The 26116-nt window shown below is 42.3% G+C and overlaps 1 protein-coding gene across 1 annotated transcript in view; it reads left to right on the top strand.

The window, feature by feature from the left end:
• Positions 1–26116, top strand: part of GALNT9 (polypeptide N-acetylgalactosaminyltransferase 9) — a 128794-nt gene that overhangs the window by 58988 nt on the left and 43690 nt on the right. Inside the window, exon 6 of the mRNA XM_015644372.3 lies at positions 5233–5350. Coding sequence (XP_015499858.1) covers positions 5233–5350 — 118 coding nt within the window. The remainder of the gene's footprint in view (positions 1–5232; positions 5351–26116) is intronic.

The following is a 26116-nucleotide window of genomic DNA, read 5'->3' as shown; positions in this document are numbered from 1 at the left end:
CCAGAGACAGGTGAGACAAGCAGCAGAAGGAGGAGAAAACCCAACCCTTGCTGGCAAATATCAGGAGCACTGACACACTGTGTCTGCCTGAGCACCTCTTCTGCAAATTAAGAATTGCATGCCTTAAAACTCAGGGACATCCACATGGAACCATGAACACTTCCATGTCTCCCTGGGCACAAGTTCTTTGAAGGCAGGGATTTAGGAGAGCAGGACATCCACTTTATGGCTACACTGCTCTGTGTGCTGAGGGGCCTCTGAAGCTGGAGCACCTGGATGGATTTGCTAAAGCATTTGGCTGTTGTGTTGTTCCTGCCTGTGGAAATATAATGTGATTTTGTGGCTTTTAAGTGACAGGGAAGTGTAATTATGGTAATGGAAAGAGTGACTGTGTGAGTGTTATTGATGAAAACAATCAGGAAGCCTGTCCTTAGGATTGAGATTTAAAAGCAGTCATAGTGGGAGCTTAGTAGCTGTGGAGTATTTAAAGTGTGTTTTCAAAAGGAAGGCAGGCAGGCTAGTGAGCAAACTTTTAAAAAAAAAATCTCAAATGTGACTCTTGGTTTGGTACAGGTTTTGGTCTTGTAACCAGTGTTCCAAACCACATATTACAACCATGATTCCTGTTTCAGCTCACTTTACAGGACATGAAAATGGGTGCACTTTAATGGTGTTTGAATCCATGTGTTTGTCCTGTGCATTTATAAGATTGCAAAGCTGCTCATCAGCATGGAAACTGCAAGTTCATTTAGTCCTTCCTCACTCTGATCCTCTTAAGGCTTTCTTTGACAGCATGTAGTGGGTTTGGTTTGTGCTTCTCTGTGTTTTGTGAAAGGAAAGGCTGGTAATAAATAACCCTGTGACTGGCTTTGTGGTTGCTGTAGCTGAATATTTCCTGACAGATCTCCAAAGGGATTTGAGATTTTCAGCATTAAAAACATGTGTACCCTGGTCTCAGTGAGGATCAGAGCCCTGGCATTTCTCATGTTTGTACTGTATGAATAAATATCATCGATGTGCTGAATGGAGTGAGGCGTTTGGAAAGCAGGGTCCAATTCCTGCTTTCTTCTGGGACTACACAACAGATGTATTTCATTCCTAAGAATTCTTCCATTTGAAACCTGATTCTCTGATTTCTTGAACACTGACACTGGTGTGATTCTACTCAGCCTTGCTGGGAAAGAGCAGGAACTGTCCTTCCCACCAGTGTCCTGTACTCTTGGGCAGACATGTCAAGTGTGCACCATAAAATGTCACATCAGCTGTTGTGAGCTAAGTGACAAAGGGGACGTGGCCTTGAAGTGCTAACAAAGCTAAAGAAATAGCAAGAACAAAGTGTCAGATTTTGTAAAGATTTCTGATTTCTGCACTTTAAAGTCGGTTCTTTTTTTCCCCACACGTTAATACTCTGAGCTTCAGAACAATTGATGTTCCCCGAGTTGGCTTCTGCAGGCAATCCATTTTACATGTTTGACATTTGAGATGTAAGATGTCTGTAATGTGAAGATTTAAATGAGGATTGTTATTTTGACACACTGTGTCCATCGCGTCATTTTCCATTTGTGTTCCTGCGAGCACGCTGCCCCAAAACGTCCTTATCATCTGGCAACAAACTGTGTAACAAAGGAGCCTATTTCAGAGGGCTTCTGATGAATCTGGCCATGCATTGAAACAAGCTGGGTTTTTTAATGTGTGCTGTATATTTTTTTATTTTCTGGGTTTTGGAACAGCAAGGAAGGTTTCTGGTATTCTGAGCTCTGGCTCTGACTTGTCTTCCCTCACCTGCCGTGATTATGATGGACTGCTCTGCATTTGATTCCTTGATCAGCAGCCACCAACATTAGAGTCATTAGTCAGCCTCACCCAGCCAAGCACTGCACAGCTTTTCATTTTATCTTCCTCCAGCAGCAGTGGTGCATTTCATTGTTGCATATGTTCTCACTTACTGCTTTAATATGCCATAGCTTGGTACCAGTAGGGATGTGTACGTACATGCACTGCATCAGCTGCTCCAGAAAGTGCCAGTGCCTTGCTCATGGACATAAATTAGAGTTTGATGTGCCCCCAGTGAAGTGTTTTGTGCTGCTTTCTCTATCTGGGGGTGTGTGTGCCCATCTCACATGCAAGCCAAGCCCTGTGCTGGTCTGCAATAACAATATTGATGAAACCAATCTGGGCTGGGAAGAAATCCACCTGTATACCTGAGCTTAGGAGCTAAAGTCCTTCATGATAAACCATGCTGCCATGTAATAATAAAACTGGTGAGTGTTTATTGGCTGCTTAAAACCATCTTTTCAGTTTTTGCTTCACAGGAGCCTGTAACAGAGCAGTGTCACTTTTATTTGTCTGGGTTCTGATGGGTGTCCTGCCTGTTCCAAAAAATTTCCTCCCATCAGGAATCAGAGAATTATTCTACATCCATATTTGCTTTGCCTTTCTAGAGGAGCATTAGCTTGTCATCTTGTCATTTTTTTCCCCTGTATCTCCTGAGCAGCAAATCTGTCCTTGAGTTCTGTTCTCAGGGCTTGGTGTGACTCTTCCTCGCAGAAGACATGAGTTGTAGGAGAAATAGAAATACTTCTGCAGGTGCCCTGCAGGTTTCCCCACTTACATGTCAGACCAGGGCTGAGGCACTGCTTAAGAACCTGAATCAAAGAAACATCCTGCTGGGAGAGGTGGAACACTCAGAGATATGACGTGTGATGTGTCATTTGAAACTCCTTGTCTCTCTCAGTATGCCTGTATGTAGACATTTATGCTTATATATTTATTTATGCTTCTATTTGGGTTTGAATTTATGTATTTATTGCGAGCTTTTGTCAGTTTTTCTGGAAATTGCAGTTGGCTTCTCAGGAAACTGTTTCAAATGTGACCTGATTGCATTGTGCACATATGTATATATAAATGTATATAGAAATGAATATATATAAATATATGCTGACCTTAAGGCAGGAGAGAAGGATGCATAAGGCAGAGGAAGACTGACTGTATCAGGTGCAGCTTAGTCCCCATCCCTTTCTCCTTCACTGGCTCTTGATGAAGCCCCCAGGCATCTCCCTGCAGGAAGGGGAAGGAGGGGGATGCACCTGGCTGGAGAAATAGGTGTCAGCACCTGCTGGAATTTTACCAGCAGAGCTGTGCTCCTGGGGATGTCACTGACACAAAATAGTCCTGACTCAGATCTGCAGCAAATGCCTTTGTTGTGTGCCCTCTGTTCCCTGTGTCCCATCCCATGGCAGGCACTGCCCTGCCCACACAGGGCCTCTCTTCCTGCTGCCACAGGCAGGGAGGGATGGGGAGCTCCAGAAGCCCCTCTGTGCTTCCTCCCTTTGCCAGGGCATTACCCACAGCAGTGTTTCTCTCATGTCTCCTTGCTACAGCAGTGCTATCAGGTAATTCCCCCCAGCTGACTATGCTGTATCTTTCTCCAGTGCAGAATCAATACCATTCTAGGCTGCTTTTAGCTGCAAAACCCATTTTGCTGTGTTTCCCACATTATCCTTTGAGTGCTGCTGTTGATTATAATTAATGCTTATAACATCCTCCATTGTGTCAAAGAATATTCAACAGATCAATTAAGTTTCACAACACCTTTGAGGTGTTGGTAAAAAATAGTACATTTCTAATTGCTGTTTTCTCCTTCTAGAAGTGTCTCTGTTTTACTGGAGAGTGCATGATTAAGGGAAAAGGTTGTTTTATATAAAGCAGGTTGTGCTCTGAAGCTGTGAAGTGCTGAGGGCCCTCACCTCCTCATGTGCTGCCCCTTGGGCAGTGAGCTGGGGGTAAGAGGAGCTAACACAGCTGCTTTTGCTCATGTGGCCATTTCTAGCTTTCAAGAGAATCTGCTGCACTGCCCTAAAAGTGGTGGATGTACTGGAGTATTTCAGGTACTGGAAAAATCCAGTTCTAATGCCAAGTGAGGGCCTTGAGCTTTTTCAGCACATTTTTTGAAGTGTTCACAATATGTCAGTGTGATGCTGTAGTCCAGTATAAAATTATAAAATCTGGATGTGGTTCCTTCTGTCATTGTTCTGCTGTTGTTGCTTGCTCCTGAAAACTTTTTTTTTTCTTCTGAAAAAGCTGTGAAGGCTTGTGAATTCTGTATTTGAATATATGTAATGAGAAGAAATAAACTCTAGAAGGGAGAGAGGGAGTTGCAAAGACAGTCCTCAGTGGCATTCATCTCTGAGTGATGATTATGTAGTTGCATCTAAAATGTATTTCCCACCCCTGTTCAATTAACAACTCAATGTTTTAATGGACAGAGCCTATAGCTGCAGAAATCCATCCCCCAGAGAGAGAGATTCCAGCACCTGAGAGTGGTGTGCAAAGACTGGCAGTGCCATTCCTCATTAGAAAGGGAGGAGACATCCTCATGGGAGCATCCTACTCCTGTAAGGAGCTGCCTCCAGAGGATTTTTGTGGGGGAGGCAGGGCTGGAAAAATAATGAGTCTAAGCCCAAACTAGAATCTCAGTTTTGCAAAGCAGCGATGCCTTGATCCAGTGAAGCCTGTGTTCAGCTTCAAATACATGAAAAGTAAAATGAAACAAGTGGTGTGAGTTTCTTCCCCCCCATCTCCTTTCCTCTTTTATCATAGGTAAAATTTTAAAAAATATACCTGAAATATTCCCTCCAAGGCTTATTTCATTGCAAAGGTACCGAATTTCCTTACCTTGGTTGCATCCTTCTTTTAGTTTAGCTCCTAGACCAAATTTATTCCTTGTTAGTCTAAGATATGCTTTTCAGTGGTACAAGATGTGAAATCAAGATGTATATAGGAAATGTCTCATCCTGTGTATGGGAGAGCTCTCAGCTTTTTTAGGCAAATCTGTTTCCAGGCTTGGCTCTGGGAAATATAATCAGGAAGATGTATTTTATCAATTAACTTGAATCTCTAAATGCAAAGATCCTGGTGTATAAATATATGCATCAATAGAGGATGGGAGTACCCAGCCAGGAGTATCCAGGACCCTGTGTGGCTTTTGTGGAGCTTTGAGACCACTTCTAACTAGAGAATGATTCAACAGAAAGCCTTCAGAAATTACAGCACCAATAGAGGAGTACTGGGATTTCTTGCATACATGAAGTGCATTGTGATTGATGCTAACAGGTAAATTTAGAATATAAACTTGAAGACTCAGAACTGTTTAGTCTGTGTAAATTCGTTACGAGGTGGGGTCTGTAGGAGCTAATCAATGGCTTAATTTGTTGCTTTCATCTCTCCGTGCAGGACACCAGCCATGATCGGATGCTCTTTTGTGGTGGACCGAGAGTATTTTGGAGAGATTGGCCTGCTTGACCCTGGCATGGAGGTGTATGGAGGAGAAAACATCGAGTTAGGCATGCGAGTGAGTAACAGAGAGGAGACCCTGTGCAGTGTCTGTGTGCAGGGTGCTGGGGAGCCCAGCAGAGCTGCTGCCTGACTGATGGGCTATTGATGCTGCAGCACTGTCTGGAAGGGACAGTGCCAGTTAAATGAATGTTCCTGGCCTTACAGGCCTTGAGAGAGCTGATAACAGTCAGGAATATGCTTTATTTGTTCATCCTGTCAGGGTCTGAACCCAGGGAGAAAGGAGGGATGGGGAGCTCCAGAAGCCCATCTGTGCTTACTCCCTTTGCCAGGGCATGACCCACAGCAGTGTTTCTCTCATGTCTCCTTGCTACAGCAGTGCTATCAGGTAATTCCCCCCAGCTGACTATGCTGTATCTTTCTCCAGTGCAGAATCAATACCATTCTAGGCTGCTTTTAGCTGCAAAACCCCCTTTCCTCATGCAAACAGCCACTCTGAGTCTCCATGTGCTCATTGCCTGTAGCTGAGGTTGTACATTTGTGGTCTAACAGATGCAATATCTACAGAAAACTAAGGCCAGGCTGGTAGAAGTCAGTTGTAATGTTCATCATACACACATTATGAATGATGGGAAATTTACAACTCTAAGGATCCTCCTTACAGAATAAGAACTACAGGGTGCAGGTATTCAATCCTATTGGACAGGTCAGTGTGAAGTGTGGACAGATGACTTTGGAACAGCATCTGTCCCTGTGGCCTGGACCTAAAGGAGGTTTGATACCTGTGATTTCATGTCCTTGTTTTCAAGGTGGTGCTTGCCAGCAAGTCCCCCTGAAGCCCAAGGAACATGTCTTTGCTTAGCGTTTGAAAATTAGGCCGCTTAATGTTGCATGAACAGAGTTTCCTCATTATAAAGCTGACTGTTTAATTATTTTCCCTTTACTCTTTATCCCCTGCTTCCCAGTAACATGTCCCTGGTGCATGTAATGTGCTCATTAAAGCATATATTCTGCTCATGGTGAAACATTGAGCATCAAATTAGTCCATTCTTTATCTGGCTCTTTTTTCTTTTCTAAAATGGCTACAAACTCCTTCACACCACTGGGCTGAGGAGGAAGGTCACTGCAGCGAGAGTTTATTTTCACATATGGGTGTGTATTTGTTATTCCAGCATTGCAAGAGGGATGGGGTTTGTAATGGGACTGTGTGAATACACTGCTTATACATTAAGGTTCAGAATTCACATAGGGGACAGAAAAACTGCTACCACAAATCATCCAATTTTCCTTAAGAGGGTCAGGCTATTACCAGGATTGTGTGAGCTTTCCTTTATCATTGTGCAGGGCTTTGAGCTGTTTGAAACTTTTTCCACATGGCTGCTCCCAGAATAGATTGAACACTCTGGCAAAACTCTGGTGTGGTTGATGAATAAGCCTCCTAAGAAATCTGAAAGCTGTCGCTCTTCCTTAGGCCAGGAGAACTTGCTGAGAACCATTAGGGCTCCTGGTAAACAGAGGCAAAGGTTTTAATAGGATTATGAAATAGCACTTGCTTGAAGAGACAAGGATTTGAGGTGAGCAAGGACGGGGTTTCAGGGACAGGACCTGTTAAAGCCTGGAGAAACCTTGGATCTATAAACCAGCTCTCTTGCTTTGGGTTCTATTTTGATTTGGTTTGTTGTTTTTTTTTCCCTATAAGAAAAGCTAACCCTACTGTTTGGAAAAGGTTTTATGAAAGTACAAGAGTGTGAGTTTGCTGTGAAATAAGCTGTGTGTCCATAGCACAGGTCTGTTATTCTGTGTTTCCAGCCTGGATCCATCATGGTAAGTAATACACAGTGTCTGCCTCCTAATTTGCAAATCCTATGTGTGATCCCCTCCTGTGTGTCTTTCAGAGCTGTCAGAAACTAACAGTGTGAAAATGCACAGGAACCTTCTCCCTTCTCTCTAGGCTATTTATAAAACCACTGTGAATTTGCCAAGTTGGGTTTTTTTAACTCCAGAACCTCCAAGTAAATTGCAAAAAAAAAAATCACTTCTTTCCTTTCTGGTGCAGTGACCCATGCAGGGATATTTGGTGCATCCTCCCCACCTGCACAGGGGGATGCTGTTGACCATGTGTGACTGCTTATTGGAAATGAAGAAAGATAGAGAAAGGAATGATTAAATGAATGAATAAGTAAAGAACAAAAATTAATATAATAATAAATAATAAGATGTAGGGATAGTCGTGGCACATGCTTGGCTGAAAACAGTCCCTATTTGAAACAGCTGTAAAAATAATCCTTTTTAACTTTTTTGCAAACTATTATCATGTTATTGCTAAGAGAAAAGGGATTAGGTTTGGAGTGCCTGAGATAGATTACATTGCATCTAGTGAACTCTTGTTTAAGTTGTTTTAATAAAGTGAAATAGGGAAAGTCAGTGAAACTAATGAGCTGATTTGGGAGGATACTCTTTGATAACCCAGCTAATTCCCATGAAATCTATTGTTTATTAAAAAATCATGATCTTGGGTATTCCACAGTTGCCCTTTTCTAAATTCCACAGATGGAAACATTAAAATAATTAACCTGAGTGATTTTCTTTATTGAATATGAATAAGCAGTGCAGAAACAGACTAAGGCTACCCAGTGCGCTTACTGAAAATATTTAAAGGCTCTGCAGCTCTTTTTTAAAGTCCTATTATTTTCTGTGTAAACTTCACAGTGGTTAGAGCTGCAACATTCTCCTGATGGGGGGACTGTATGCTGAGCCAAAGTCTGTTTGCCAAGAGAGGCAGATTCTGCTTTGGTTGAGAAAAAGCATCAGCTGTTCTGGGAAATAAAAGGGAGATGGGCACATTTGCAGGCTTGTGATAGTAAGGAAATAGATGAACACTTACATAATGTCACCTTGTACTATATTTTTTAAAGGTGACAGTTTCACCACAAGGTGGATAAACTGGGGGGATTCTGGTAGGACAAATGGTGCTATTCTCTCACTGTTCTCCAACCAGCTACTGAAGCTGATGGGAGTTATTATTAGCACCTAAACACAGGAAATTACAACATCCAGTCTTGGCTGACTCCTCTGTGGATGAGTTGCCCTTCATAAGCACAGGCTGAAGACACCCTAAATTCAGGGTAGATAATTTTTGCTGCTCCTGAACATCAAATGATCTCTCTGTCCTGTAGTACAGAGAGATGTCCCAACAGGAAAAGAAATTCAAGCAGTGCTTGAATGTGGAGGAAGACAGGAATCCCTTTAAGTGAGGGACCCAAATTATGACCCTGTAAGAAACTGCATGGTTTGCAAGCATCATGTGAGTTCCACTCCTAGTGGGAGCTACAGACACACTTAATTATTTAGAAAGGGATCATATAAGCATTGAAAGCCTAGTTTATGATTTAACCTAATACAAGCAGTTTATGATGCATCTTTTTATAGTGAGTCATTAATCATTGCACTAAGGATCCCTCACTTCCTCTGGTGCTCCAGTGATAAGGTGAATGAATTGCTGTTCTTTTTACTTTGTGCCCATCAGCTGTAATGGTGGGTGGGAAGAGATCAAGCATTTATTTTAAAGGATGCTCTAGCAGAAATTAAGTTTTGCTTCCACCATTAAGAATCCATAGAAATTAAATTTAAAAAAAAATATGTTTCCACATTGATTACTGCAAGAAAAACTCCTTTTCTTTTATGGCCAGTATCAGACTGCTTTATCCTCAGTAGCACTGTGTCAGCTTCAGCAGGTGTGTCCCACTTAACTCTGGCCAGTTCTGTGGCCACTGTCAGTGGAATGTCTCTGGGAGCACAGAGCTCCTCAGGACTGAGAAGAGCTGACCCCAAGCAGGATCCAGCTCAGACCCCATGTGCTCTCTGGTGTTGTGATTTAATTGGTCATGGAGGCCAAGCTGAAACCATGGGCTGTGTAAAATGCAGACCCACCTCTGGCTTACACCTTTTACTGTGTATGCTGTAAAAAAAATCCTGGTGTAGATGCACTGAAATCTCTTTATGAGGAAATGAAGCTCGTTACCTAATGGGCTTCCATACACAAGCAAATCATTATATTTCCCAAACTTATGTTATATGCCCTGCCTTTACCTTCTTTAAAAATAGATGAACTACATTTTTTCTGAGCAGAAATGCTAATGGTAGATTGTTGAGTAGTGAATTTTTGACCTCATTTTATTACTTTTAGCTAAAGAGATTTAGATTCCTTTGAGCAGTCAGTGTTTTAAATGCAGATTCCAGACTGGTATGCTGTAATAAAAATGTCACAAGGTTTATGTATAGCAAACTTTAATTCTGAATTCTGGACAATGCTTTTTGCTCTGTGTGATTCATGAGGCCAGGTCCTTAGTCTTAGAACTAAATAGAAACTCAGTTCTGATCAGTTACTCCAAATTCCAGCATTTTTTCACACATGCTGTGGTAAAATACAAGTGAAAATTGTACAAAAATAGAGGTTAATCAAAATGTCTTATTATGGTGAATCTGAAAATACTTCATTTTTATTTTGACCTTTCCCAAGCTGTAATTTTCAGTATAAATTAATTCAGTTTTGACTTAATAGCCTTAAAGCCTTTTAGTTCAAAGACGTTTAATCACTTAAATGATGTTAACAAAACCCCACGGTTGCTGACATCTGAAAAAGTAGCGTGCTCTGTCCTTAGACATGCCTATTCACACTGGAGTGCAATAAATCAGCATTTTCAGCATGAAGTTAAATGCTATTAAAATGTTTCTGAGCAATTCTACACTGCCTAAGCAAAATCCTAATAAGTGATGTAATCTGCTGTTACTGGAAGTTGCCCCACTGCTTAGGCTGCAAAGATCTCATGATAAATCTCCCAGGTCTCACCCTCCTGCATAAGTAAAGGTGTCCCCTTTTACCATCTCCAGTTTAATTTAGTAGTTTTATAGGTATTTCCTAAGGGAAAAGAATGCTAAGCTTGTAGAGCCAAGCATTAAGAAATCCTGGAAGGATTGAAGTCGTGGTGCCTGGATTCCATTAATTCACAGCTCCCTTCCCTCTGCAGAGCAGGGATTGGAGCAGTAGGTTCTGTGGTGATGTGCAGAAGTGATGAGCCAGGTCCTCAGCACACCCAAGGCTTCAGCATCTCCTGGTTCCACTGGAGTTCCACAGGTTCAGGCAGGATGAGATTAGGCGTGGCATTTGTGTCCAGCAGCAATGCATTCTGTCTGGAACAGCAGACAGACTTTGTGGCAAGTGAAGGAGCTCGTGCAGGCATTAAATCCCAGCCTGCTGAACCCTGGAGTGTCCAAAACCAGCCAGAGCCAGCACTGGTGCTTGCCCATGGCCAGGTGTGCAGTGGCCAGGGCTGCAGAGGGGGATTGCTGTGTTAACAATGGGTGGGAGCTCAGCAGTCCCAGGGACTCTGATCCCAGCTCTGAGCTCAGATCCCTGCCCAAAACCCATCCAGTGCTGCCAGCAGGCAGTGATATGGTGGGAAAAGCAGATGGGGACAGGCTGATTGCACTGATAACCAGCGCTGGGGACAGGGTTCAAATGTCTGACCTCAGCCACATTTCACAGCAGAGGGTTTCCTCTGTAAAGGGTCTTCCCCATGTGAAAGAACTGGATGTGCAAACAGTGTAAAGCAAAGCCAAACAGCTAAAATGTGGCCCTGGGCCTGCTCTGATGAAGTTAAGAGTACCTGGGTTTTTCTCTGACCAGATTATTAATGTAGTCTTAATTGTACTTTTAATGGGATAGATGATCCTGGTTTTGGGGACAGAACCCAAATCCCTACCTGTCTCTAATTTCTTTGAACCATACTGTCCTCTTTTCTTTTCTTTCTTATTTTCTTCATTATTTTTCTTTTTATTAAATTGAGGATAACTTTAACCTAGCATGAAAAACAATGGTTTCATCAGAACACAGCACAGTGGTGCTCTAGCATGAAATTGCCAGCACACTACAGGACTGGAGCTTATGAGTACCTTTAAAAGAAACCTCTCTAAAGTGGGAGCATTGGAAATAGCTCAGAAAAGAGCATCTGGCCATTTGGCTCCAATATCACATCATGCTCCATCGAGTGTAACATTTTATGTTACAAACTCTTTCATGTACCAGGACATTATCAAAGCACAGGGCTGGAAATTTCAGAAAGAGATCAACAGCAAAATAACTGAGGAAAGGAAATGCTCCCTTAGTCTTTGCCACTTTCTTCTCAGCCACTTTCCTGCAGGTTTGATCTAAATCTAACACATGTTCCTCTTCAGAGGCAAGTGTGAACTGAAGGAGAGGGGGGGAGGAAATGAAGAGGAGTGTGTTAGTTGTGTTGAGATTGAAATAGTTTTCACTTGCCTAATGACGAGTCTGAACCAAACACTAGAGATGAGATTCAGCTGTTCAGAAACTTTCTGATACAACGTATTTTGTGCTGCAAAATAACAGCTCATGCAGAACTCCAAATAGTCTGTAGAACTCTAAATTTTGATGCTGACTACTGAAAGCCTGACTTGGGCTGTTTTCTACCCAGAGGTGCCCAAATGTCAGTCTTTAGCTTGGTCCCAGCACACCTGGCAAAAGATTTCTTTGAGTTTTTCTGGAACCATTCTGAATCTCTCTCAGAACCCTTAAAACAGATGGAAAAACAGTTCTGTGGAGAGCATCCTTTTTCCAGACAAAAAAACCAAGATGTGAAAGTGATCCAGGATACCAGCTGTTCCCAGAGAGAGGGGATGCCCCTTTCCTTATTGACTTTTTGAGTAGCTCCCCAGTTGGTTCTTATTTTTTGGGAATGAGAGGTTTAATCAGGAACCTCTAGGAAATACAAAGGGCTCTTAAGATGGGAGGAGTCCTTTCAGCCCAGATTTCTGCAATTGGAGCAAAGATTTGGCCTGGAGTGGTGTGCTGTGTGGTTGTCCCCAAGCCAGACCAGCAGCCTGGCTAAGTTCTGGAGGAGCAGCTGGTGGATGTGTGGGTCACAGTCCAAACTGCTTCCCTTGCCAGTGGCCAGGGCTGATGTGTGGCTGTATTGGTTTCCCCAGGTGCCTCCAGGTAAATGACTTCATTTGGAAAAGTGCTTTTCAGCCTTAGGGCTGAGCTGTGAAGCTCCTCCAGGTGTGAGTGCAGGTCTGGAGGTGGGGCTGTAGATGTTTGAATGTACAGCTGAGGTGTCACCCTGGCAGGAGCGCTCAGGTCACCATTATTTATGACATAAACATATAAATTATCACCAGTGGCAAGCTGAAGTGTTTTTGTCATGGGAGCATGAGGGCAACAGAGCTGATCTTTGAGAGTTGCAGGTTTGGAGGGTTAAGAATTGTGGGGCCAAGGTTTGCTTGGCTTTGTTTTAATTCTGCCTGGGAGACTCTGTGAGGTACTATGACATCTTTTTTTGCTGTACATTTTTTGGTCTGCTAAAGAAATCTCTAACTGGCTAATAATTATCCTTGCACTAGTGTCACCTGAATAAGGCAGAGCATGTTGAGCTGATCTGTGTGACAGGTACCTCTGAGCTCAGGAGCAGGGAAGGAATAACACGTGTAGCTGTGCTGTTGGATAAAGGTCCACTCCTTGGTGCCAAATTTATCATTAGCTGCATTGTGTGTAAGACATGGAAAAAAGGGCAGCTTAACACTGTGCTTGAAAGAGCATTTTGTGTAGAAGGCAGCAGCAGATTAGCCAGCAGTGAGAGGTGCAGTTGGTGCTTTTCCCCCAAAAGAGCTCCCAGAGGAGTGAGAGACCTGGCACCTCCTGTTAGAGGAGCCAGAACAGGGCATGGAACACAGAACCAGATCCTTATCTGGCAAAGCACAGACAGCAAAAAAACCTCATTAAAATACTTACAGCCACAACATTTCACAATGCTTTTAAATTATGCTTTCTACGCAGGAAAAATAGGAAAGCAGGTTGGATGAAATGTTTTATTAGAGTGTTTATTGTAACACAGCTCTGTGTGTAGTTTCACTGCTTGCATGCTGCAGCCAGTCTAGATTCACATAGATAAATTCCCTCTGCATCCTCATATGTCATTGTTTCTCTTCCATGAGCATCAGATTAGATTTCATGGCTGTGTTAGACATATATTTAATGTGCACAAAAGCATTGGTCAAAATGCCAATTGTTTTCCATTGGTAGCTTTCTTTCAACATAATGGAAAGGTGTTAGCTATTTAAAAGAGAGGGAAAACAAACAAAAAATGACATAACTGTCATTTCTATTTGTATTCCAGGCTTAGAAAAAGCAGATCTCACCGAGAAATCATATTTAATATGACATACAGAATTTATAGCATGAGAAATGCAGCCAAGAGGAACCCAGAGTAGCAACAAAATACATTTGCAAAATCTGTTCTGGGTGCAACTGCATATCACATAGTCAAGTGTTTTGACTGTGATAAAATAATCTATTCACGTGTTTTAGTAAAACTGTAGCTGCATATTTCTACCTAAAATGCTACTTAGATTTCCTCTGTGTCTCTGAGAGAATGTCATTTGCACCAATATCTTCCTATCAGAAGAAAATCAAGTGATTCAATGACCTCAGAGAAGGTCCTGTCTGTAATTCCTGGCATGCTCTGAGGAAGCAGGTGAATGTGTTTTGTTTCATTAAACCAAGGGGAAACTGAGGCAGAAGGCTCCAAAGATGTCCTCATGAGATGTCTGAGAGTCATCTGATGGCAGAGCCAGGCTGAAACTATTTAAAACAAACTTTATTGTATTTCTCTACTAATTGGTCTGAATTGAAAACCTGAAATGATTACTGGCAGTTCCAGCACCTGCATATATTGTAAGAACTGCACTTGAAATGCCTGAGTGAAATTCCTGAGTGAAGAAAGGACAAGGGTGATGGACTTGAGAAGGAATGAGTGAGTCCTGAATTCTGGGTCTGAGTAGGAGTGCAAGAGCACATCCAGAGCAATCCCCTTGAGATCTGTTTTTCCTATTCCTGTTTCCAGATGGTGCTGCCCCATTGTGCTGGCAGGCTCCTGGTGGCACAGGACAAACTCAACAAGTTTCTGACAACTCTTCTGTGCCCAGGTCACCACCACTGTCCCTGATCCCCCAGGGAGGGGAGGTGATGCCATTTTCTGTCTCTGTCTCCCCTCCACTTGCCAAAACCAGCCCTTGGGGCCAGTCTGGCAGCAGTCTGCTGAGGACAGCGTGGAGTATCCTGCCTGTGCACACATACACATCATATTCCTTCTTCACTCCCTTCTCTCACCCTTCTTATCCCTCCTCAAGAAATCCATTGGCTCCTGAACACTTGTTCTGCAGGAATGTGCAGTCTCGAGCTGTGGTGCCTTGGAATGGCTACCTGGAACAGAGGTTACACTGAGTTAAGAGGACAAAGTAAGTATTTATCAAGGGCCTTCAATAAATACACCCTGGCAGCCAAAAGCCTTGCAGAGGCTACACCCAGGATGGACGACGGGCACAAGTTTTTCAGACAGAAGTAAGTTGGGTCTGTTTGCATATCAGGCATTAATCCTCCAATTATGGCTTCAGGAAATGAAGTCATATTCCCCCAGTTTGCTGCTTCCCCAATTCACTTTTGTTTATACTTTCCAGGGCCTGAGGCTGTAGGGTATCCTTGGATCACAGGCCCAGAGGGATTGTTTTGTAAAATGTGAAGACAATAAACTACACTTTACACAGGGTTTAGAGCTAGGCACTGATGCAGTATAGGATTTGAAAAAGACAAAAGCTAAACTCTCAAGGCATCATCTGCACGTGCTGGGCTGGCTGGTGGGTCTGTGAGCACTGAGCTGTGAGTGGTGCTGTATTCCTCTGTCTGTGGCTCAGCCTTTCCTGCTCCTGGCCGAGCATCTGCCGCCCTGCCATCGCGCCTTTAGCCAAGAGACGCCGATCTGCCAGACCCCGCCAGCCTCGGAGAGCTGCTGACACTTCAGCTCCAGTTAGCTGCAGTTCAAGGTCAAATAGGACTTTAAAATATGAATAAATGTCAGGCTTTGCTGGCACATCGATCTCAGTCTTTTTGATTACTGCCAGATCGCATGAATAAATTAGCCTTGACAGGTGCAATAAATTGTATAGACTACTGATCTCAAACAGTAAATGTTAGAGAAGGACGTGGAAGGCCTGGAGGGGAAAATACCCTCTGCAGATGCTTGCATTAAATGAGGTGAGCTTTGATACAGTGCTCAGGGGGTGATCTTCAGGCAGGAGGAGGCCTTTTGTTCATTTGAGATTCTGTGCCCAGCCAGGGCATGTCTCTGACTGTTGTATTGACTTCTTTGTCAGAAGGAGTTTGGGCTGCTGTGTGTTGAGAGCCAAGAGAGCTCTGGTGCCTTCCCCACCCTTCCAGGGGTGTGAAAATGGCCTGGGCTCAGGTCTTCTGGGTCCCAAGAGGGGACAAACAGCAAGTAGGTCTCTAACTACGGCAGAACAAAACTAGAAGACATTGGAAGTGGCTCTCGATATGTTGTCATACTGTGGTGAACACTGTCAAGCCACAAGTGACTTCTGTATGTCAGATCTTGGCTTTGCAGGGCCTTTTTTACTTAGAAACCAATGCTGATATTTAGAGAAACTCACATGACACAGAGTACACGCTTGCTTTCTCTATGATTCCCTGTAAAACATAACTGGGATGCTTTCTTTGCCTCTTATGCATAAAAATTAGCAATGCCAATCACTAGTTAATTTTATTTTTAGTGAAAGGTTTTTTCTCTTTTGCTGATTGCTAAATGAGCATGTGAAAAGAATTTGAGGATAGGGTGAGGGGTTTTTGTTCTTATTTCGTATATCTCCACCTAAGAACTTTCAGTTTTCTTAAATCTACAATCAAATATTATAATCCTCTCCAATATCAGACACATCACAAAGCCAGACTTTTTTGTCACAGACATTCAGACTTGTTCTTTTACTGATATCCTTTAATTAAGGATGCCCTCTTTCTGCAGCATCATGCACACATTCTGTCTCCCCATCTTGATAACTCATCTGTGTGTTTGTGTATGTAAGTCTGTGTATACATATTTATATGTAAGTAGAGGTCATGGACTAGTGCTCATTTTGGGCCATTCTTCCTCACAAGGGCTTCTGTGAAATACTTGAATTTATGCCAAGACACTGAGCTTCATAGTACAGTTAATCTGAAATGCACAATTTCAAATGCAGAAGCATTTTTCTCTCCAAAAGCAGAAAGCTAGGGATGTGCTATATTTTGTAGCAAGAGAATTAAAGAGAGAAACTTTGGGTTTGCCCCATCGATTTTACAAAATGAAAGCAGAAGGGTCTAAATTCAGTGGATTTTAAATTTTCATTGTGAATGTTCTGCATAGCTCCATTGTCTGAACTATAAATATACAGCCACCAGTTCTGTACATAAATTGTCCCTTTAATACACATAATCAATAACAAAGACTATTACAAGTCTGTTGTTTGTGTGCCAAAATGTTTGGGAGCTCTGATGAACTGATACATCTTCAATACATGTGTAGTGTTAGAATGGAAGGAGTTATTAAAAAAAGGATTTTTACTTGTATAGAAATACCTTTTTTAATATAAAAATAAGGTGGGGTAGACAGAGATCAAGACAGAAAAGTCTGGGGAAGAGAAAGGGCCTTTCCTATTACAAGATCTTCACCAGATGGGTGATAGCCTGCACACACAGGGCTAGGGAGGGTGTTAGGAAAAGTGATGAGAAAATGGGGTGTGTGACAGAAAGGAGGGTCAGCCGTGGTGCTGAGTGGGAAGAAGCAAATTGCCTAGCAAGAAGGATTTTGAGAATCATAGAGGAGCTCTGGGAAGATTAGCCAATGCAGGCAGGTGTCTCCAAGCCTCAAAATGTGTGCTTTTCTGATTACTGGTATTAGAGACAAAAAAAAATATTTACAAAGCGACAGAGAGGAAAATGAAGATTATATTTTGAGGGCCAGGGAAGGATTGTGCCAGAATTAGGAATCACAGAAAAAAAGCTGTTGAAGTAAATAGATAAGAGAGAAGCATTAGTATTGCTAGAACTGGGGCTTCTTGAACACATGCCAAATGAAACGTGGAGGGATTTGCTCATAAGAGTCGAACGATCTGCAGTCAAAAAGGCTGCAGAGATTATTAAGGATAGTTTTTGCATTCCTACAAAAGTGCTTCCCTGTTTCCACTCATAATAGCCATCCTTTTTCTGATCTGGGGACAGGGCAGCAGAGTGGGACATGGCTCTGATTTTGTGTCAAACCAATCTTTCCAAGGAACCTCCTGAGAGAAGAGGTGGAGTCTCGGTAAAGTCAGGTTGGAAACTACCTGTGGTAATACCAACTGCTTGGAATGAACCTGGCCCATCCCTGCAGGGGATGGAGCTGTGGATAATACATCACAGAGCCAAGCCCTCAGTGTTCTGCAGAGAGCACTCTGTGTTAAACCAGACCTGGTATAAACCAAATCAGTCCATTAACTTTCCAATTTTACCTTGCCTCCTCCTTCCCATCTCCTCCCTAGGCCAATTTTTAACTTGAGGGTCAATGTGTTTTGCTTCTGGAGTTGTGCTGGGGTGTTCTCTGGGCTGCAGCAGAAGTGGGAGGTGTTTTTGGAAAGCTGCATTCAGAGCCAGGCTGGTGTTATTCTGTGCTCAGTGGCATTGTAAGCACTCTCATTCGTACAGGTTACTCATGGTTTTCTCCAGCTGGAAGCACAGCAAAAATAATTGCTGAGGGAAATGTGGTTCATTTTTCCCTTTCCTCATTAATCCCTATTCAGTATCTCTTCAGGAAGATGCAGTGATGTGCCAGTATGCTGAAACTTACTTTCTCTCCCTTTCCATTCCCTCTGCCTGTTTTAATTAGGCATAGCCCTGTTGTCCATCTTACCTGAGCAACATTTCCTGTCATGTCAAAGGCAGTTTCTATGTGAAAATATAGCAAATTTTCACACTTATTAAGATGGCTTTTTTAAATCTTTACACAAAATTTTGTCATTCTGCATACCTCATGGGGCACTGACTTTTTTTCTAGAGTCTAGATGCGAAGGGCTGACTGTCAGCCTCGTCCCTATTTGTCTCTAGGTGCTTTCACAACAGTCTCTGGGGTAAACACAGATCTGCTGTCAGTTCTGCCTGGTAGTGTTTCAACATACAGCACCAAAGCAGGGCTAAGGAAGGTGTAGATGTAACCAGGCTGGTTGTGTGACAGGCACCAGCTTGTCAACCATGAAAATGAGATGCAGAGGGAGGTACATGTTTGACTTTGTTCAGTTTTCAGCCCTGGCAGGCAGGTGTGGTATGCAAGCAGCACTCATTAAATCCTCTCTAAGGCAGTCTTGGGGATTTGGATATCTTTTGCATTTTGCACATGGAGCTGGCAACAAAGCAAGTGTTTTGTGGGGATGGTGGAGATGAGCCACTAAAGTGTGTGAGACAAATGGCCAGGACCAAATCATCCTGAGCTGTCCAAGGGCAGTGTTGAAAATTCATACGATTTTCCCACCTTGGTTCAGCTTTTCTCCCAATTTTAAATCCTTTCTTTCTGGCAAGTCTTTAGACTTTTTCTCCACCTTCTGTCTCCTGTTCTTGCCAATGTATCTCATTCTATTTCATCACTCTCCTAACCCTCCCTCCGCCTTTTCTGGCTCGGCTCCACCAGGCCTTAATGTTCCACATTCTCCTCTAGCTGTGCCAGTGACTTATGAGCTCAGTGCTGCTGTGGACACCAGACCTCTTAAGTACCTTAGCAACTCCCAGGAAAGCTCATAAATGTCTTTCACAATGGATGCTCAAAGTAAGAGAAGCATTAGAGGTTTGAGGAGTTTCTTGCCTAATAGGAGAAGCCTAGACTTGATGAGAAGGGGAAAACCTATTACTCAGGGTAGAAAAATATAAATGTGTTTTTAATTGCAAGAACAACTAGCCAGGTGTCCTGTCTGTGACATGAAGTGGAAATGTAAAGGAAATGTTCTAGTTGGAACAGAAATTAATTCAGAGGAAAAGTAGAAGAGACTTATGTTTTGTAGGGAAGTTAGTCTTTGTTGATCATAGAGCTTTCTTTTGATATCCCCTCTGACGGTAGAAAGACAGTGGAGTAAAGACTTCTAGAGGTGTTATGTGTTTGAAATAAAAATTTGAAACAGTGACCTCAGGAAATGACCACAGATGTGAATGTAAATAGAATCTGATTAATGAGTTGAAGGAGGCCCAGACTCAGACAGGGAGAAGTCTCTGAAACCCTCAAAGTCTCGAAAATGAATCCTTTCTGAGGTTTGTCTGCTGTGTTCCATATACCTCTGTTACCTCTTGCCTGATTGTCTCTTCTGCTCCTTTGGTCTCTCTTTCTCTGTGTGGCTGGTTTGTTTTTTTTAATGCTGCCTTCTTTCTTTTCATCCACTCATTCCCTCAGGTAGTTGGACAAAGTAGCTCAGAATTATCTCATGCTAATGAGAATCCAATGCTGCCTTCCTTCCACTTGATGAAAACAGACCTTGAGGCCCCACACTTCACAAGGAGCAGATTGCATAATATTGACAGGGTTTTAGTACAAAAACAATCGTGGGGTGTAGAAGTGGAACAGAAAACAAATTTTAAATCCTTACAGTGCCATGTATCATTAAATCCTGGATATTTGGGCTAGGTGCATCCCTCTTCATATCCAGGGCAGCCAAATTGTTTTAGGGATGGTTTTAATGCTAATTACTGCTTGATATCATGGACAGGTTGATTTAGTTGATTAATTTGGATGTTTCAGCTTATGTGCATGAGTATTCCCAAACTAGTCAGGGGTTTTTCCAATAACTTGGCTGTGGTGGCATCAAGCTGTGGCTGACACTAACTGTGCCAGCTTATGAATTTTGATCCAGTTAGTCTTTTCTCTCACTTTGAACCAAACCATCAAAGTACCTATTTCATGTTTTTAAGCAATCACCTGTGGATTTCTATTGGTTTGCATCCATAAAATGTTACTGAAGGGTGTCTTAGGGAGCAGTTCCCATGGATGTTCAAAGCCACATGATTTGACCACCCTAACAAACAGATGTGCACAGACAGCTGCCTGCATGCAAGGCTGTGTTTGGAGTGAATGGTCATGGTGGAGGTTAAATGAGTGAGCCCATGCACACACTGCAACACTGCTGACATTCAAATGGCCAAATCCAATCTAAAGGGTCGGTGTCATCAGTCTGAGACACACTGTCTAATGTTTGCAGTTGTGCTTTTGTTTCATGTGTATTTGGGAGGTGACTCCTTTGGGTGTTTGTCTTAATGGGCTTTGGCTTCTGGAGAACATAAACCTTGTTTTTCAGAGGAACTTAAACTCTCTATCAACTTGACTGCCCAACAATAGGAGCACTCTGTCACCGGTGTTTCTTAGTGATTGACAGTCAGTACAGCACTCCAGAGTGACAATTTAACACTTTTCTACATATCCTTTAGCTAGCTTCAAGTGACATCCATGTGTTGGCTCCAGACAGTCATTTATAAGACTGTCTACATCTCAGACTGGTGCCAGATGAAGCATTAGATGTCATTAGCTGTGACAATGTGATATCCAGATTTCCAGTCCAAATCTGGGCTGGAATGTGGTGTATGTGCTGCTGTATGTAGGCATGAAGAACCAAGAAAGCTGATAAATTGTTGTTGGGGTTCATTTTCAGAGTAGTGTCTAGCAATGTGGCTGGGCAATTCCATTAATATTAATAGGAATTTAGCTGATAAATCTCCTTGAATAACTTTTATAAAATTTACCCTTAATGTGCCTTACATTTCAATAGGCTGAGCTGTGTTTTGAAATTCCATTTTAGAACAGTAAAGTGATAGATATAATAACGAGGGATATGCAAGAACCAGTGGGATGCATATTTCTCTGTGACACTGAAGACTTACAGTACTTTTAAATCAGAGCACCCTGGAATAATATTAATGAAATCCCCTTTAACCTTAAGGGGTAATTTTTTCTAAGTGATCCACAGGGGATTTGGCTGTTAAATTTCCATTAACAGTAATGGGATTCACAATATTGCAAAGCAAGCTCCCCACTAGCCACGCTGAAATTCCACCCCCTGCGGCAATTAATCATGCCCATTGGGCTCATTAATGGAAATATGAAGTGAATTATCTGGCTAATCATGCTATGTGATCAATTGGCTCTCCTGCAGTAATTGATTGCCAACGAGTCAAGACCAACCCGTGGCTTTCGTAGCCGGGTGACGACAGACGGGGTGTCCCTGTCACAGGTGGAAATGCCAATCACAAACCAAGGCTGGCAAGGAGATGTTCCTCCTTGGGTTTTCCTGTCTTCCTGGTTAACACTTTTCCAGCAGTCCTGCAGGGGCTTCCTTCCTTTGCCCTGGGTGTTGCAGTTTCCTTTTTTTTCCTTTTTCCTTTTTTATTTTTCCGTGCTTGGTTCAATCTAAGCCACTGAATTGATTGGTTTTGGGGCCTTTTTCCTCCCTGACATTCTGTGAAGACTTCACATTATGCCAGAATGTACCTTTAGCTGGGCTGCAGGCTCAACTCTTGAGGATATTTTTTGATATACATGATGGTATTATGGTTAAGCTAACTGGCAAACATGCAAATCCAGGAGTGCCATGCAAAATCAATAGCATTTCTTCAGGCAGCAGAACACTAATTTATAGCCACACTGCATGACTGTGTCGTTTTCCTAATGAATTCTCCAGTGTGCAGAGGTGCTCTAAACAACAAAGATAAATACTGGTGTGCAGAGGAGCATAATACAGATTTATAGCCATAATGGCACACAGAGTACAGATGTTTTGCATACAACCAAGATTGCTTTATGAGCTTTTGTAAGCAGGGGTATCTGTATTGTAACTAAAGACTGTTTTTCAGTGGAACTTGAAATTAATAAAGCCACAGGAATCTTCTTAAAATACATTTTGGCACCATCCCAACAGCAGTGTCTTCTGTGTGCCCCACTATGTTTCAGCTCTTACTGAGAGCTGTCTGATGACAGAGGTTGGGTGCTAAAAAGGGAGAATCCTTAAGATCACCTGAGCAACTTTGAAATGGATGTAATTGAAAAAGAACACTTACAGGAGCACTAGGCAATTTTTAAAATCCCTCCCAGAATGTGTATCAGGCTAGCCAGGCACCAACACAATGAAGAGCTTTTCATTGCCCACTCTCTCATTTGGCATAGAAACATTTAGTGCCTTGTTATTAACTTTTATATATTCAGGAGCTTCTTTCTGTGGAAATCTTGATTTTATTTTTCCTCTTGCTGGGGAAAATAAACCAAAGTGCTTCTGTTATTCTGTGTTTCTGTGGGGAACTTTACTAATGTACATAATATGCAACAGCTGATGGCAAGTGATGATAAGTTGCTGATACCACGGGGAGCTCTGGAATGAGTGGTTTACAAAGCTGAGTAAGTAATGAAAGTCCATAAACAAGACACTGCACGGAGCATCAGAGTGACAGAATTTTGGCTCCAAGATTGAGGCTGTTTGGCTGGTATTGGAAATCCATATAGCATCCTTCCCCCCTGGCATCTGCTACTTTGAGAAGGTTCAGTTCATCACAATAACAAATTAACAAATTCCAGCTAAGCCTGACTGCAGTCTGTGGCCCCTTGGGTGGATGGCCTTGCTGGAACATCCCACAGCTTGGTCTCACACTGCTGGGTGCTACAGGACCAAGCCTCTGTGGTCATTTGTCACTCCCTGACTCTAGGCAGGGTACCTGTGCTGATTTGTAGTTAATGCAGGTGATCTTTGTAGCCTTTCTGATCAATCCAACCTAATTAAAGGAGTAATTCCCTGGTTTTAGGGCCAATTTACCTTTCCAAGATGGTGTGAATGCCTGCAGCTGAACTAATAATGAGGTAGCATCTCAGAGCCAATTAAGTGAAAATGAATCAGTGGAGCCCATTAGACTTGGTAGAGTTCAATAAGGGATGGAGCAGGTGAATTTTTCCTTGTTAGGAACTCTGGTTCTTATGGAAAGTTAGCAAAGTCACAGCAAGCACCTTCTCACCCAGGAATGTCAGGCTCTGAGTTCCTGAAAGTAATCCTTCTCTTCAGCTTCAGCCAGCAAACTGATGGCTTCCTAAACAGCTGTGCTTCTTAGAGGTTAGGGATTCAGAACAACCTATAGGGAACATATTTCTGGGTGCTATTTTAGTGAATATTCTTGCAGATCAGCCCTTGTCCATGAAAAGATTCTATTAATAAAACCAGCTGTGGAACAGGAAGGGAGAATGGTGTTATTAGTAACTGCAAAACGCCTTCAAAGCACTATGCATCATCCAAATAATTTACTAAATGGTTTCTGAGAAGAACTATTAATTAACTGGCAAGAATGAGCCACATTAACATTTGTTTATTGCACTATGTCTGTTGGCCTCATGGGCTTGGACCAGAAGAGAAATTATCCCAGAGGGGCAAATTTTAGCTGTGCCCTGCATGGACAGAATAACTCAGTAATTCACACTGTGAAAGCTGCTTGGGATTAAGGCCAGATGCAAAGCTGTGGTGCTGTAGCTGTTTGAGCCTCAGTTCTGCCCTCCTGTCCTGCCTGATTCCCAGTCTTCCAGAGAAAAAATTCAGTGGTTTTATTTTAATTAGATATTTAATACTGTGAAAATCAATTTGATGATAAGAAAGAACACATTATCTATGTAATTTAAAATATGTATTTGTTTTTCTCTTCTGAAATGGGACAGATTTCAAACATTGATTCATTCTGTAATTCGTTTTTTCTCTATTGAAAAGTGCCTTTCAATAATCCCTATGGTACAGAAGAAAAAATAATCAGATTTTTTTCAGTCCTTCTCTCTACTCTTTTTTCACACCTCCCTGTGTTTCTGTCTCATCTTTCCTTCTGTGTGCAGATCATTAGGGTTTGTTCATTCAAAGGCAGAGTGGGATGTGCTGGTATTGGAGAAACACACCTGAAGCCTGAATTTGCTCCTGCATCCAGGTCATCCCTAGAACAAGAAGATCCAACTTGCTTCTCCATTTCCCCTTTGAGGCGAGGGAATAAAGAACAACAAGTGTGTTGTGTTTACCTGAATGCTGAGAAAACTGACCACACAGTGGCAGCCTTCATTGCTGCAACTCAGCTGGTTCAGAGAGGGTTAGAAAAGCAATGGGTGAGTTAGAAAAGGTTGCTTGAAATATCAGTGTTAGGCTGTGACATAAACCTTGGGCTCATCCTACCAGTTCTTCCAGAGTGAGATGTCCATAAAGTCATCAGCTGGATTTTCTCAGCGTGTTCTGTGTCATCTGTGCTGTTCTTTTTTCACAAAGGGGAAAAGCTAATTGAATGATTCAGAAATGTGAGCAGAGCTGGTTATCACAAGTGTCTTACTCTTCCTTGTCGTGTGCAAATGGCAAATGTACTGCTGATGAGCCTATTAAATAGGTCCATGTCATCCATTTCAGTGATGAGATCTAAATCAGAGCCTAATGTTATCTTGCCTTGCAGGTGAAGTTTCCAGTGATCCATTACACACTTGTAGGCAGCTGCTGTGGACAGCAGCTCCAGCCCAGTTGTTCTGGTCGGGTGTGTGAGCTGCTGTCAGGACATCTGGGCAGCCATGGTCAGTGCTGAGGCATGTTTGCATGGTTGTGAGGGTTTCATTTTATTTAAAATAAAAATACTGAATGGGGTGCAGTAGGCTGACAAAGTGTGAAAGGCTTTTCTGTGCCTTTGTTCCAAGCATCTCAGTGAGGTTGTTTTCCTTCTTGTCTTTTGTCTCTGTGTTTACCAACTCCGGTTTCTGATTGCTTTAGATTGCTCCTCCAGCCGACATAAATGCATTTCACTGTTCAGTGTTTCACTTCAGTGTTTCAAAAGGGTGCCACTGAACTACTTATTCATGTCAACACTGAAGACTAAATCACTTCTCTCACTTACATGTCTGTGACAAATTTCAGTGTGTTTTCAGAATTTGACACATCCTTTCAGTGAAGATGTCAAAGAAACTAATGTCTTGCTGATTTGATTCAGAAAGAGTGAATCAATTCAAAGTGTGAAGGGAACATCTGTGTGCAAAGTTGCTTTCGACTGCTAACCCAGGTCTGCCATGTGAAGAGACTTCTGCCTCAGAGATTTCATAGTAGCCCACTGTGTTTGTTCAATTATACACATTCACTTTGAGATCTATCAGTTAACTGGTCTTAATTATCTTTGTGTTCAAAAGATAAACCCTAAAGTATCTGGGTCAAAAGGAAAAGTTTTATATTGTGTCCTGCACCACTGAGCCCTTAAGTGGATTTTCTGTTGTGCTAGGGCCACATGTTGGGCTGCTGGGAGAGCCCTGGGCTCAGTGACTTTTGTTCATGGATAAACAGATAGAAATCAGACATGAAAACAAATAGATGAGGACTCTCAAATATTGGTCTGGAAGTGAAGAACAAGATAACCTTTCCAGAAGGAAGAATTTGCATGACAAAGATTATAAAGTGCTTAAAATTTGATTTTTAGCTCTTCCCCTAGTCCTTAACTATATCTTATTCTGCTTTCTGCCAATCTCAGACTTCCTTAAAAGCTTTCAAGCATCTGTGAAAGTAAGAAATATGTTAGGCTAACCTCTTGGAGACAAACTCCCATCTAGCATAAGAATCAACTCAAAGTTCTGGACTATAAATTTTGTTCTTGCCATTAGAGCTGAGAACCCTGAGCTGAAGATGGACTAAGAAAGAACAACATTCAGACTTTTGAAAAATTGCCTCTGATTTACAGTGGTGGCACAAAGCTGACTATTGAGTTATCAGTACATTCATCACTAGATTTACTATCTCTAGATAACTTTCTTTTTGAACAATGTTACTGTCTGATTTTTGTGAAGCAATCTAATGTTTCTTTTTCATGTACCTCAACTACCCCCTTGTGCAAGTTATTTCCCATCACTTCCCTTAGGCCTTTATTTATCTGCCCTGTGTAAACCTGCTG

This window comes from Parus major, chromosome 15, assembly GCF_001522545.3.
Source record: "Parus major isolate Abel chromosome 15, Parus_major1.1, whole genome shotgun sequence".
NCBI classification, from domain to species: Eukaryota; Metazoa; Chordata; class Aves; order Passeriformes; family Paridae; genus Parus; species Parus major.
The sequence above is the reverse complement of the archived record's forward strand: the minus strand, read 5'-3'. Positions and strand labels throughout refer to the sequence as shown.